We start from the raw sequence: 14,200 nt of genomic DNA, 5'->3' as shown, positions 1-14,200 counted from the left end.
CTATTAGGACTAGAATAAGAATGAAGGATTGGACAGCAACGATGTCATCAGAGATCCGGAAGCACAGATGGGAGCTAGGCTAGCTGTTCCAAAGCCATACTGCTTTGAACTGTTCCAATGGCACTCTGTTCCATTCACTGGGAAGACTTCCATTTGGCTCTCTGTGCAGATACACTTTCTGTTGAATCTTGACTCTTTCTGACATCACTCTGATCCTGCTTCAGTCTAGAGGTGTGAGGGGGCTCCTGTCCCATTTCAAATTAAATTGGTCTTTGTTTTGGTCCAACCCGCTTTCCTCATTCTCATAGAACGTCTTTATTTCTCCCCTAGTTTTTCAAAGTGTGAACCCCTGGCAGTGCCAGTAGGGACCATGGACATTATTGCCTGCCATGTTAGGCTAGACCGCTCCGTTTGACCATCTACACCGGAGGTCTATTCATGAGGGTGTCCTGTTAGATATAAATCTTTCTGGCTGCATTGTTCTTAACTTTGCACCTCATTGAATGCACCCCAGTTGAAGGGCTTCCTCGTCAGTCTGTTTGTGGCCAGAGTCTGGTGTGATTTCAAAAGACATTGACATCTATGTAATGTATATCTATGGCTCTGGTCTGTTTTGACAAAGGAGTGAGCTAAAGAAGAAACAGACTGGCATCCAGGTTAGCTGATACCTTCCCATCCCTTGTGGCTTCAAAGTAAGTCAATGAATGGTCTTCACTACAGAGAAATCAAAAGTTGTCTTGCCATTTCAGAGTTTGGGGTCAAAGAACATGACAAGGCTACTTAAACTGGTCTTGGAGGGCCACCATCCCACTGGTTGCCTAGCTACCATTCACCCCAGAGACCAACCGCTCTTCTCCCATCTCCTTGTACGAGAGGAAGAGGTGTCAAGCTTTTTATTAGATATTCCAGTTGGTTTCTTGCTCTGGCTAAAATTCTCTATTTTGGTACACCGATCTAGGATTAGCTTACCCTGTCCAAATCCTAACCTTCACCATTACAGATGGGGGATGCAAACGGACCTTAGCTCAGTGGGCATCTACTCTCTTCTTACCACTCCACTTGGGGACCCCACACACTGTGCCCCCCAACCCCCACCAGGACCAGCTAAAGGGGGGTCTCTGTTTTTTGTAGTGACTAGCCCTGGACCCCTGTGATCTGTAAGGTGTGGTAAGGGAAGAGAGAACAGTATTTTTGCATGTCAGAGTTTTGTTCCCCTGCCCCTCTTCCTCTGTCTCTTTGATTTCAATCTGTCCAACGATATCTTTTATTTAATGTGGGAATCGTACACAGAAATAAATTATTAGGTTTTTTTATGCTGTAAAGTGGATTGGTTGTCTGATGGTTATCTTGGTTCCAAAGCAAGCAAACGGCACATCTGAAAGAGTGCAGTATTTTACATTGTATCATGTGATTCATTCATCTGAAAGAGTGCAGTATTTTACATTGTATCATGTGATTCATTCATCTGAAAGACTGCAGTATTTTACATTGCATCATGTGATTCATTCATGATTAGGCATTTTGTCTTCCAACTGTGTTTAGCAATAGAAACAAAAATAGTGAACCCTTCCCACAAACAGAGATCCTTCTGGGTAAGAGAGCTTTATTGGTAGCACTGCACATTTAGTATCTACAGAACGAAAGCCCGAAATGTGGCCATCATTTTACAGAAGAACCCGTACATTACATTACTATTGCATATTCACAGGCGATGTATCTCAAGCAACCTACCAGGGGATGGTCACGCAAAATGTGACACATTTCAAACTTGAATGACTACAATACAATGCAAGATTACTCAATTACATTGAATTAGACTTTTCAAAACACCTTTAATATTTAGTGCTAAAATGCAGACACTAGATGCATCAACCACAGAAATGAATAAATATATACATTTGGATCACAACGACATCAACCAGGGGAATGGAAACCTTTGTCAACATTAAGTGTGTACACTAGCAGCAAGCGTCCTGTTTCTCCTTAGAGTTTTGGCTTTCACTTCTTTCAGGTCCCAGTGCAAAATAAGAAAAGTGGATTGTTAGGCAATTAGGAGAAACAACTGTACAGAAGAGAGAGGTTGAGTGAAAATACAAGTAGTCTCCCTTTAAAAAATCCCTCGGCATGGCTATGGGATGTAATGATTCTGAATGACTTGGACTTTTCTGTAGAGTCGGCTATTTAATAGTAAATGATATGGAGATGATTAAATAAGTATTAGCCTGGTATATACATTCATAAAAGAGGTTGCCTGCCACGCACTGGAGGAAAAACATTGTCAGGAGGAGAAACAATAGAATTATCAGTTTCCTGTAACTACACGCAGAGAGAGCTGATTTCCTGCTGAATGCTTTTAAAGGAGGATGATATTCATTTGGCCTTAAACAGTCGACAAGGCTGAATCAAGCAATGGCTGTCTATGAAAGTATCTAAAGTGCATTAATGCACACTGGTGTTGACAGCTTACGTTTTTTTCAGTGTCTGATGTGTTATGAGCTCAATAGTGTGTGACAATCTTACTCCAGTAACTGTGAGTGCATCTCTATAGCCTGTAGTGGCTTCATTTCTGAAGTGGCTTCCTAAATGTAGGAAAGGAGACAAGAAGAGGAAGCCACTTCATACTATTGAAATGCACTCTTCGTCAGCTACATAAACAGAGATCCTATTAAATGGATTCTGCTCTAGCCTTTTTATTACATAGAAAGTAATTGAAAAAGAGGCTTCAGCACACGGTCATTCTTGTATGCTCTACACACTGTTGGTTTAAAGGATCTCAAACACATTTTGGATCATACAAGAATGTCAATAGCCTAGAGTTTATTTTTCAAATATTGTATTGTTTTCCCTCTATGCACCTGTAACTACATAGGTGTTAAAATGTTCAACCCTGTTTTACATGTCAAATACCCACCCGTCTTTTTGGTTAGACAGTCAAATACTCTCTGATGAATTATAGCCAATCGTCCCACAGTGATTGGAGATGTGGTAGTCATGGAGATGTGATGACGACGACGCGGGCGACGCGGGCCAAGTCTCATCAGTTACAGGCACAGCGCTGTGGGCAGGATCAGAACTCGTCCTCAGAGCTGTCAGCCAATAGCATGGCTTGGTCCTGGCCGTTGCTGCTTGGCTCCCTGGGTTGCTGGAGACAAGACGGCAAATATCAAAAGTCAGGACATTCATTACATGGAGTTAAAGGTTGTATAAAGCTCAATAAGTCCAAAATCTCTTCCATCTCCTTTCATCTGCACTGATGTGAAAGAAACTGTCCAATGTCTTTAAATCAGTACAGATGAAGGTGTAGAGATGAGGAAGCCACTTTAAACTACTGGTTAATGACACATTCTTGGTTAATGGCAATTTCTACCACAAGCTGATATATGCATCCTTTAGGAATAGTGTAGCGCTAGTGAGCATATTCTTATTAACCTCCGTGTGCCTGGCCTTCCTCCTGCGCTGGTGTTTGAAGCTGTTCCTCCTCTTACGGTGGATCATCCTGATGCTGTAGAGGGCCCCAACGATGAGCAGGGCCCCCATGATGCCAATGCCCACCGGGGCCAACATCCCAGACACATACCCTGCCTGTAGGGAGGGGGGACAGAGGTGAACGATAGGGTTGTGTGAGGGACGAGCAGGGAGAAGAAACTAGCCACACACAGGAAATACAGACCACTCGTAGACCAGAGTGTCTTAGAGACAACTCTTCCAGTTTATGTTTTTTGACTAATTTAAGGGTAATAGGGGTCAATATTATCTCTGCTACATAACCAAACAGCCTAAAGGACCACACTTTCCTATAATGAGGATAGAATGGTTCTGTCATGACCATTAATGGCGATCTTACCTTTTCTCTGATCAGTTCCACCCAGCTACGCACTGAAAAAAAGGGAGGAATAGCGGCTTTGAAGCACATTGAACCCACACAAGATTGTCACCCACTATTTCAATTACACTTCTTTCCTAATTGAAAATATCTCATATTTGATGGCCACAAAGAGCCAAAGTTAGTTTTATGTGCGCATGCATTCGTGTATGTGTCTCTCACTCAGGCCCTGATTGCGCTGCACCCAGACAGGAGGCGGGGGGATGAGGCTGTAGGGAGGTCGAGTGGGGGCTGGGATAGGGGTCTCCTTCTGTTCCTCTTCGCTGTCCTCTGACTCCTCTGTGTTCTCATCCACCTCTGGCTCCTCTACAGGATGAAAAGAAGGAAAACAGCTGATTCAACTTCCTTTCAATTTGAATTGTGAACTTTCATCTTTACATTATGTAAACAATGTGTGCGCATTATGTGTTAGTGTGACTCCTACCTTCAGACTCCAGTTCCTCCAGACCTGATTTGACCACAGGCAGATTGGTTGTCTTGGTGACCGTTGTCATGTTGATCTGCTGGGAGGCGATGCTTGTAGGGTTGGGTTCGGAGGTGGGCGGGGTTTCCTCTGGGTTCTGTATGGTCTCACTACCACCTAAATATAATCATCACGGCTGTATCATTATAGTGGATATAGTGAAGTATAACATCAACATCTAGTCCTTAGATACTACTGTAGAAACTTCTAGATCTAAATGGATGAGTGTAAGCAACATGGTGAAAAGATGAAGAGGACGAATGGAATAATGAAGAGGAAGATTAATAAGAAAGATGTCTCACCTGGCTGTTCTGTCTCTGAAGGGTGGGGGTCTATGGGTGGACCAGAAGGACAGATAGGCTCAGAGATCTCAGCCCCGGATGTCTGCCATGGTGACGTCCAATCTGGTAGCACCAGTGGTGGGACACGGGATGGCCCCGTGTCACCTGTGTCCACCTGGTCGAACTCCACCTCTGACAGTAGCATCCCCGTGGTAGACATGGAGACAGACAGCTGTGAGTTGCCGGCCGCGAGAACGGCTGTCGCTACCCCCGCCCCTTCAGGTGTGACATCATCAAAGGGCTCGAAGATGAGAGGGAGGTCCTCCGATGACATTGTGCCCTCTGTGGACGCGTCCTGCAAGGGAGGGGCACTGGCATCCACGGCTGTTAGTAAAATACACACACACCGACAGATGTTGGTTCAGGACTCACTGATGGTCCATAGGCAATTCGTATAGGCTCAGTGACTGCTAGATATCAGCCTGTGACTAGAAACATGATGGTATGTACTGGTGAAGAGAGAGGAGTTTTAGACCCACAGCTCTGCTTCCAGTTCACAACTACATTCTAACTGCTCTGCTCACACACAAAAAAAGGTATAAATCCCATATAACATAACCATGGAAGGGATCCACCATATGGTGCAGCTTTCTGGGACAGGTTATTCTTGTAATTGTTGATGAAGATTCAATCAAAATGTTTATTTCTGCATCTCTTTCAGTCATGTTTGTTTGCCTGTTTGGCCCTGTCCGGGGGTATCATCGGATGGGGCCACAGTGTCTCCTGACCCCTCCTGTCTCAGCCTCCAGTATTTATACTGCAGTAGTTTATGTGTCGGGGGACTAGGGTCAGTCTGTTATATCTGGAGCACTTCTCCTGTCTTATCCGGTGTCCTGTGTGAATTTAAGTATGCTCTTTCTAATTCGAATTCTTTCTTTCTCTTTCTTTCTCTCTTTCGGAGGACCAGAGCCCTAGGACCATACCTCAGGACTACCTGGCATGATGACTCCTTCCTGTCCCCAGTCCACCTGGCTGTGCTGCTGCTCCAGTTTCAACTGTTCTGCCTGCGGCTATGGAACCCTGACCTGTTCACCGGACGTGCTACCTGTCCCAGAAAAGCCAACTGACATTTACTCCTGAGGTGCTGACTTGCTGCACCCTTGACTACTGTGAACTACTGTGATTATTATTATTTGACCATGCTGGTCATTTATGAACATTTGAACATCTTGGCCATGTTCTGTTATAGTCTCCACCTGGCACAGCCAGAAGAGGATTGGCCACCTCTCATAGCCTGGTTCCTCTCGAGGTTTCTTCCTAGGTTTTGGCGTTTCTAGGGAGTTTTTCCTAGCCACCGTGCTTCTACACCTGCATTTCTTGCTGTTTGGAGTTTTAGGCTGGGTTTCTGTACAGAACTTTGAGATATCAGCTGATGTAAGAAGGGCTATATAAATACATTTGATTTGATGAAGTTTTATTTATTTTTTTCATCTTGAAAAGGGTGTTCCAAAAATAAAATCCTTCCTTCTACATACTACTCATCAAGGTAGCCTGGTTTCCCTTGTAGGGAAGCTTTAGGTCCCCAAAGAGAAGCTGGAACACGCACACACAAATATACGCACATACGTATATGTACATACACGCACACATCCCTGATGGATGCTAACAGGCTGCCTGTAGCGCTAACAGACGATCCTTAGAGGGACGCCGGACAGGCAGGAACAGTCTGGAACACATATTGGCTCAGACAGACTCCTCTATTCTACTGCATCACACAGTAATAAACTGCCTGGCTGGCCCTGCCAGTGCCCAGGTCTTTACTTTTCCTCTCTGATGGAGGGAGGGAGATAGAGATAAAGGATGAGTGAATTCCCCAGACTTGTATAACAGTCCCTGTCATTGCTGTCTCCTGGCAGTCATGTGAGGTTTATTTCCACCGTCAGAAATAGAAAGTAATTAGACTGCTTCCCTGGAACCCTGCCTGGTAAGGTTCAAAGTGAAGCGTGGAAAACCAAGCATTCACCATCCCCCCCGATCATCAAAGGAGATCTCTGCAGCTAGACATGTCACTTTCATTTCCCTTCCCTTTTTAATGAAACCTATTGAAACCCAGCGAAAGGCAAACAGGCAACCCGTGTAATGGAATTCTATGGTGTGACACAACAACAGCTAGAGCAGCACCTTACCTTGTTGTGAGGCAGAGCAAGTGTGTTGGTGTGTGCATGTGCAAAAACTCAACATAGAATGTGGCCCTCAAGTGCATCTGTAGAGTAGACTCAGTCCAGGTGGCTGAGATCCCAGTGGCTTTCTCTAACATATCCAGTATGTACTCATTGGACCATAGCATACTGCATACTCACCCCCATTTTGCTGTAGTGGTTCAGTCCAGAGGCTGTCAGGGTCATCCTGTCTGGAGGATCCTGTCAGGGCTGGTCCAAGGTCAGGCAGGAGGGGGTCTGGGAGAGCAAACGCTGTCGCTCCATCTTGGGGGTGTGGAGATGCAGGGCCAGCGGCCTCAAGACTACTAGGGGGCAGCGATGAAGCGTCTCTGCTGGATCTCCATACTGACGGAGGGATCGAGGTCAATGGGGAGTCTGTCTCCTGCCCCAGAAGAGGAGCTCCGAGGTCGGGCAAGCTCTCTCTGAGTTCCCCTTCCTTTCCTCCTTGGAGATCTGGCCTCTCTTCCAGGATGATGTCTCTTCTATCCCCAGCAAGGTGCATCCCTGTCTGGCTATCTGGTTCTGGGGCTCTGGCTGCTGTGGAAGCACCATGTAGAGCAACTCTGAGTGTTTTCATGGCCACTGTCATCCCTTGCCTCTCTCCTAGGGAAGCTATCATGGCACCAGTGGTGATAGTAGGTACATCCTCCATAGGATCCTCTTCGGGCCCAACTTTCATCTCTTTGTCTGTGTAGAGTTCTGGAGCTTCTACAGGCAGTCTGTGAGTCTCCTTCCCCTCAGAGAAGCTCTCAGAGGCAACCCCTGTCTCTGCCTCCCTCCCGTGGCTCTTAGCCCCTCCCGGTCCAGATATACCCTCATGACTGTCCACGTTTCGTGCCTGCATCACCGGCTCTATCCCCCCTGGTTTGCGTCCCATCACATCAGGGCCAGTGCCTCCGCCTGCTCCAACATTCTCTGATAGGTCAGTCCAGCTGCCAGTCATGTGTTCTGCCATCCCATAGGACAGTCTGCCAGGATCAGAGGGCCCAGATTGGACACTTGTTGATGTAACACTGGCAGGTGTTGCTGGTGTTACACAGGCCTCTCCCTCCATTGGCTCCCCAGCTTGTCCATCACAGCCACTGTCCTGTGAGGCGGGTGCGTAGTCGTGGAGGGGCGGGACTGGGGTGCTGTAGACGCAGAGACAGACCCCTACCAATAGGAGGTGATGGAGAGTTGCAGGGAAGAGCATCTTTCCCATCTCTCACCACAAAGTAAACATGGAGACGTAGAGAAGGGTCGCAGTGGCTAGAATGGGGTGGTCAGATGACGGGGGCAGGTATGGAGATGGTATGGCGATTCAGCTGAGGAAAGAATTTCACCACTTATTTAGCTTTTGTGTAAGCCTTTCCTTTGATGTTGCAGTCTGGCAGTTTTGTGGAAAATGTGGACTTTTGAGCCCTCTCTCCGGTTGTTGTACTTCTACTCCATTCCTCCACACACACACACACACACACACACACACACACCAGTGTTAATTTTGTGACTATTTTTTATACAGTATTACATTTAGTCTAGTCATTTTGACTAAAATATAATTAAGTCTTAATCACATTTTGTCATTTGAATAATGACTTAGTTATTGTCAAAATGACGACAACAGTGGGCCATTTCAGTCAACTAAATGCCCTTTCATTGTAGTCACATCACATTTGTTTTGCGTCATTAACCCTGCAGGAGTATTCAACTCTTACCCTACAAGGTCCAGAGCCTGCCGGATAATTCATTGCGCCCACCTAGTGTCCCAGGTCTAAATCATTCCCTGATTAGATGGGAATAATGAAAAAAGTTGAGTTTGAGGGATAAAGTAACAAAATTTGCACAAAAATACATAGCCTTGTACTTTTTGAATAACATCCTATTCTCTTCCCAACAGCAGAAAAATGACAAACATACAGTATATAAGAATATATAAGAATGATCTGTCCATGTAAATTCTCAAGCACGGAGAGACAGAGAGATACAAAGAGAGGGACATAGAGAGACAGAAAGAGAGAAAGTATTGGCAATTATTGGTTGCACATCCGTCACTCGGTCATGTCATTGCCATGGTCATCCACGTTTCACTGACACCGCAGCCACATTGGTGTCTAACACTAGAATGGGGGCTAATGACTGTTTCGCCCAGTGATGTGGTCGAGTCACACATTTTTGTACAGTAGTCCTGATCCAAGGGCTCAAGTCTGAGTCATTTGGTCCCCATTAACGCAAAATACATTTGTTAGTTCTACAAAACATATTTCATATCTGAATGTTCCAAAACGTTAAGTCCTGCTGAATGCACCCTAGGTTGTTAGCTATAGCTAGCTTATGAGGTAAAAAGACTGAACAAGATGTAACCTAAACAAATGGTTAATGGTCCGGTCCGCAAGTAGCCTAGTTTTAGAATTGGCCTGCAATATGCTTTATGAATGTAAAATGTGGCCCACCAATACACGAAAGAAAAAAAACGTAGCGCCTGGCAATGAAATGCAGTGGAGAAAGTAAGAGGGTTGAACGAGATTACAAATTGAAAGACAGCCTTCTTTTCTATACTCAATGGAGAGAAAAGCATAGCTACACTGTGGTTTTACTATTAAACTCAATGCTGCTATTGATTTTAATTTCGTACGGCAGCTTGTGTTTCTTAACCAGGCAAAGGGTAGCTAACGAGAAGGCTGGTGGGTGACTGGTTAGCTATGTGGAAGCAAGAGGGTAATTTGCCCGATGTGTATAAACGAAGGCGGAGCCTGTCTGTCTGTCTGTCCACACACATTGCTTGCTCCAGCTGATGTGGGCTGTGTGTGCCGGGCATGGTGCATCCTTCCCACTGCTGAACAGAACTGCGCTGTGCATCTGTGCTGCTAATATTAAATATGTTATCACTGAAAAGCTCTCAATTTCTCCAAAAACTCTTGTCCAGTCCACTTAGTAGTCAGGTCACAGAGATAATTTTGTCTCGTCTCATTTTAGTCTTGTAATGAATTTCCTCTTCTTCCGAAGAGGAGAGGCGAAACGGATCAGAGGACCAATACGCGGCGTGGTAAGTGTCCATGGTTCTTTTTAATACGTTAAGGTACACATGAACAACTGACTACAAAAAACAATAAATGTGAAAACTCAAAACAGTCCTATCTGGTGCAAACACAGAGATAGGAACAATCACCCACAAACACACAGTGAAACCCAGGCTACCTAAGTATGATTCTCAATCAGAGACAACTAATGACATCTGCCTCTGATTGAGAACCATACTAGGCCGAAACATCGAAATTCCCAAAACCTAGAAAAACAAACATAGACTGCCCACCCAACTCACGCCCTGACCATACTAACTAAATACAAAACACAGGAAATAAAGGTCAGAACGTGACAGTACCCCCCCCCCAAAAGGTGCGGACTCCGGCCGCAAAACCTTGACCTATAGGGGAGGGTCTGGGTGGGCGTCTGTCCGCGGTGGCGGTTCTGGCGCGGGACGCGGACCCCACTTCACCATTGTCTTAGTCCGCCTTATTGTCCGCCTCCGTGGCTTTCTCACCATGGCAACCCCTCTCAATGACCCCACTGGACAGAGGGGCAGCTTGGGACAGAGGGGCAAGGGCTCTGGCGCCTCTGGGCTGAGGGGCTCCGGCGCCTCTGGGCTGAGGGGCTCCGGCGCCTCTGGGCTGAGGGGCTCCGGCAGCGGCGCCGGACAGGCGGGACGCTCCGGCAGCGGCGCCGGACAGGCGGGACGCGCCGGACAGGCGGGAGCACCTGCAGGGAGGAGACAGAGAGACAGCCTGGTGCGTGGGGCTGCCACAGGAACCACCAGGCTGGGGAGACCTTCAGGAGGCTTGGTGTTAGGAGGAGCCTGAAAGACCGGGCTGTGGGGGAGCACTGGAGCTCTGGTGCGCAACCTTGGCACCACTTCCCCAGGCTGGACAACTACTCTAGCCCGGACCCTCCAGAGTGCAGGCACAGGTTGAACCGGGCTGTGGGTAAGCACGGGAGATCTTGTGCTTACTACACGCACCTCTCCCTTAGGCTCCACTCCCACAGTTGCCCGGCACGAGCGGAGCGCAGGCAGAGGACGCACTGCACCCTCCCAGCGCCCCGGAGACACAGCACGCAGAGCCGGCGCAGGATAACCTGGACCAAAACTGCGTACCGGCGACCAGACCCGCTGAGCAGGCACCATACGCCCTGGCTCAATGCCCACACTCGCATGGCACTTTCGGGGGGCTGCCCTATAGCGCACCGGGCTATGGACACGCACTGGCGACACCGTGCGCTTAACCACATAACACGGTGCCTGACCAGTAATGCGCTGCTTATAATAAGCACGAGGCGTGAGCTCAGGTCTGCTACCTGGCTTAGTACCACACCTCGTGTGCCCCCCAAAAAAGTGTTTTGGGGCTGCCTCTCGTACCTGTCGCACTGCCGTGCTGGCTCCTCATATTGCCGCCGCTCAGCTCTCGCTGCCTCCAGCTCTGCTTTGGGGCGGCGATTTTCCCCAGCCTGTGCCCAGGGTCCCTCTCCGTTCAGTATCTCCTCCCATGTCCAGGAGTCCTGTGATGCTTGCCTCTGTTGTTGATGCTGCTGCTGCTGTCGTCGCTGTCCTTTACCACGCCGCTTGGTCCGATTTGGGTGGGTGATTCTGTAATGAATTTCCTCCTCTTCTTCCGAAGTGGAGAGGCGAAACGGATCAGAGGACCAATACGCGGCGTGGTTAAGTGTCCATGGTTCTTTTTAATACGTTAAGGTACACATGAACAACTGACTACAAAAAAAAACAATAAATGTGAAAACTCAAAACAGTCCTATCTGGGGCAAACACAGAGATAGGAACAATCACCCACAAACACACAGTGAAACCCAGGCTACCTAAGTATGATTCTCAATCAGAGACAACTAAATGACACCTGCCTCTGATTGAGAACCATACTAGGCCGAAACATAGAAATTCCCAAAACCTAGAAAAACAAACATAGACTGCCCACCCAACTCACGCCCTGACCATACTAACTAAATACAAAACACAGGAAATAAAGGTCAGAACGTGACAAGTCTACTGAAATTAAAAATAATTTATGTTTAGTTATAGTTTTTCTGGGTCTATTTAGTCAGTTATAGTCTCGGCAATTGCCACTGAAAAACAAGTGTTTGCCAAATATTTGTGTCACGAAATTAACACTTTGTTGACGAAATTAACACACACACACACACACACACACACACACACACACACACACACACACACACACACACACACACACACACACACACACACACACACACACACACACACACACACACACACACACACACACACACACACACACAGTACACTTTGTAAAATGGACCATACAAATAGATAATACCATTATAATAACAGAAAGAACATATTTAAATATCAAGTGAGGAAGCACAAATACTTTGGTAATCTGCAAGGGGCATTTTTCTTGGCAAATGGAGTTGACTTGTAAACAGAGAATTCTGTTCCCTTGGGTTGCCTGGAAGACACCCTGCTTCCCTCAGGTTCCCTGCGTTGCTGCAGTGTGTCAGCAGCCTGGTCTCATAGGCTAGACGTAACAAAGTAAATGTAAATCCAGTTCAGTCAAATTACTATGATATGTTAGGTATGGTTATATAAGACAAAAAGTTACGTAAGGCAAAAACTAAAGAAAGGTGGTTGGTCGAAGTGGGCGTGGGCTTATAATCCAAAAGTCTAGCAACAAAAAGGTTGTGTGTCAAATCTCATCACTACCAACTTCAGCATTTTAGACAATTAGCACATTTTCAATTAGCACAATTTACTACTTTTTAGCTACTTTGCAACTACTTAGCATGTTAGCTAACCTTTCCCCTAACTTTAACCATTTTAGCTAACCCTTCCCGTAACCTTAACCTAACTCCTAACCCTAAGTTTAACACTAAGCCTTAACCCCAACCCCTAGTCTAGCTAATGTTAGCCACCTAGCATATTCCTAACATATCATACCACTTGTAATTTGTAGCATATACTAAATGGATTACAGCCATCCAAAAATGAATACATACCATACAAAACATAACATATCATACTAAATGGAGTCGCTAATTTACGTACACAATAATACAAAAGGCTCTGAGAGCAGGTTGGTGTCAGACGTCAGACAGGCGTTTCACAGACATCAACGTCAAAACCTGACACACACACACACACATTTTACATTTTAGTAACATGTGTGCTTATCCAGAGCGACTTCCAGTTAGTGCATTGTACACACACACGCACACGCACACACACACGCACACGCACACGCACACGCACACGCACACACACACGCACACGCACACGCACACGCACCTTCTTACTCTAACAAACACTACCGACCCCAGCTGACCATCGCTAATCAATGTACACATGAGCCAAGAGAGCCGCCTGCTGCTTGACACTCACAATACCAGTTATGAACCAATTATGAGGATTAAAATAGACCTCCATCCGGTAAACAAACATCATCATCCAGATCCACATCCACGCCACGCCGCTGTGGCGCAGGCATAAACCGCTTTAGTGTACAGATTCAATGCCAAGAGATCTAAGTAGCCTCGTCTTCTAGTGCATTCAAATCCGTGTATTCATATGTGCGTGTGTGACTATGCCACATAGGCTACAGTAGAGACGGCGCTTCTCATCTTAGAAGCCTGTCATTAACCATATTCTATGGTCTATCAATATATAATGTTTTACATTTTAAACAAATGGGTTATGTTAGATAAAAAGTCATTCAAAAAATATGCACTGTATAATGCATTGTCCTTACCTGCCGGAGTCGTAGACGGGAATGATGTTCACCTCATTGCACAGGGCGGTATATATTTCTCCCCAGCCTTTCCTTTAAATAACGGGTGTATATTACAACTGTACCAATATCATATCAATAAGCTGCCAATATCGATCCGGAAGCAAGCTTAAGGAATAGCCTAGTCTTTATTAATGTGCTGATCACACAATGTAGACTACGCTTCGGAGTGCGTGTGCATGCGCGCGCCTCAACTGGCAGAGTGCCTCGATCTGCTCTGTGATTGAGCGCGTGTAGAGATATGATTTATGTAGAACATTCAGTAATATTTTATGTCCAATGCGTTGCATAACAGGCCATTGTTTTAGTGTGGGAAAATGTTTTCAAATTCTATTTGAACCTCAGATTTTGTTTTTCCCGAGGCGGTGCTGAATGGACAGCTCCAAACGCCGAATTTCTCTCCTTTCATCCTTTCATGTCTACTCTTCAACGATCTATAAGAACATGAAATTGATTGCATAAAATATTGCCCAAACAATTTCATGTTCTTTATAGATCGTTCAAATTCTCAGTCCATATCTGGTGTGTAAAAATTACTTCTATAAATG

At 46.0% G+C, this 14,200-nt stretch overlaps 1 protein-coding gene across 4 annotated transcripts; it reads right to left on the bottom strand.

The window, feature by feature from the left end:
* Positions 1 to 1,568: 1,568 nt before the first annotated feature.
* On the bottom strand, positions 1,569 to 13,972 carry LOC123995298 (armadillo-like helical domain-containing protein 4). 4 transcript variants are annotated; one of them, XM_046298812.1, is made up of 9 exons: positions 13,614 to 13,972; positions 8,541 to 8,608; positions 6,988 to 8,279; positions 4,649 to 5,011; positions 4,308 to 4,463; positions 4,046 to 4,189; positions 3,845 to 3,876; positions 3,430 to 3,582; positions 1,569 to 3,142 (listed from the first exon to the last, which is right to left on the bottom strand). In XM_046298812.1, the coding sequence occupies exons 3-9, from the start codon at positions 8,045 to 8,047 to the stop codon at positions 3,068 to 3,070; spliced, it is 1,983 nt and encodes a 660-aa protein (XP_046154768.1). In that variant the 5' UTR covers positions 8,048 to 8,279; positions 8,541 to 8,608; positions 13,614 to 13,972; the 3' UTR covers positions 1,569 to 3,067. The 4 variants fall into 4 exon arrangements, with proteins under 4 accessions (XP_046154768.1, XP_046154771.1, XP_046154769.1 ...); XM_046298815.1 differs by having other exon boundaries at positions 6,988 to 8,150; XM_046298813.1 differs by lacking the exon at positions 8,541 to 8,608.
* Positions 13,973 to 14,200: the final 228 nt, after the last annotated feature.

The sequence above is a fragment of the Oncorhynchus gorbuscha genome, linkage group LG14, assembly GCF_021184085.1.
Source record: "Oncorhynchus gorbuscha isolate QuinsamMale2020 ecotype Even-year linkage group LG14, OgorEven_v1.0, whole genome shotgun sequence".
NCBI lineage: Eukaryota > Metazoa > Chordata > Actinopteri > Salmoniformes > Salmonidae > Oncorhynchus > Oncorhynchus gorbuscha.
Note: the sequence above shows the minus strand (reverse complement) of the source record. Positions and strands in the feature narration are given on the sequence as shown.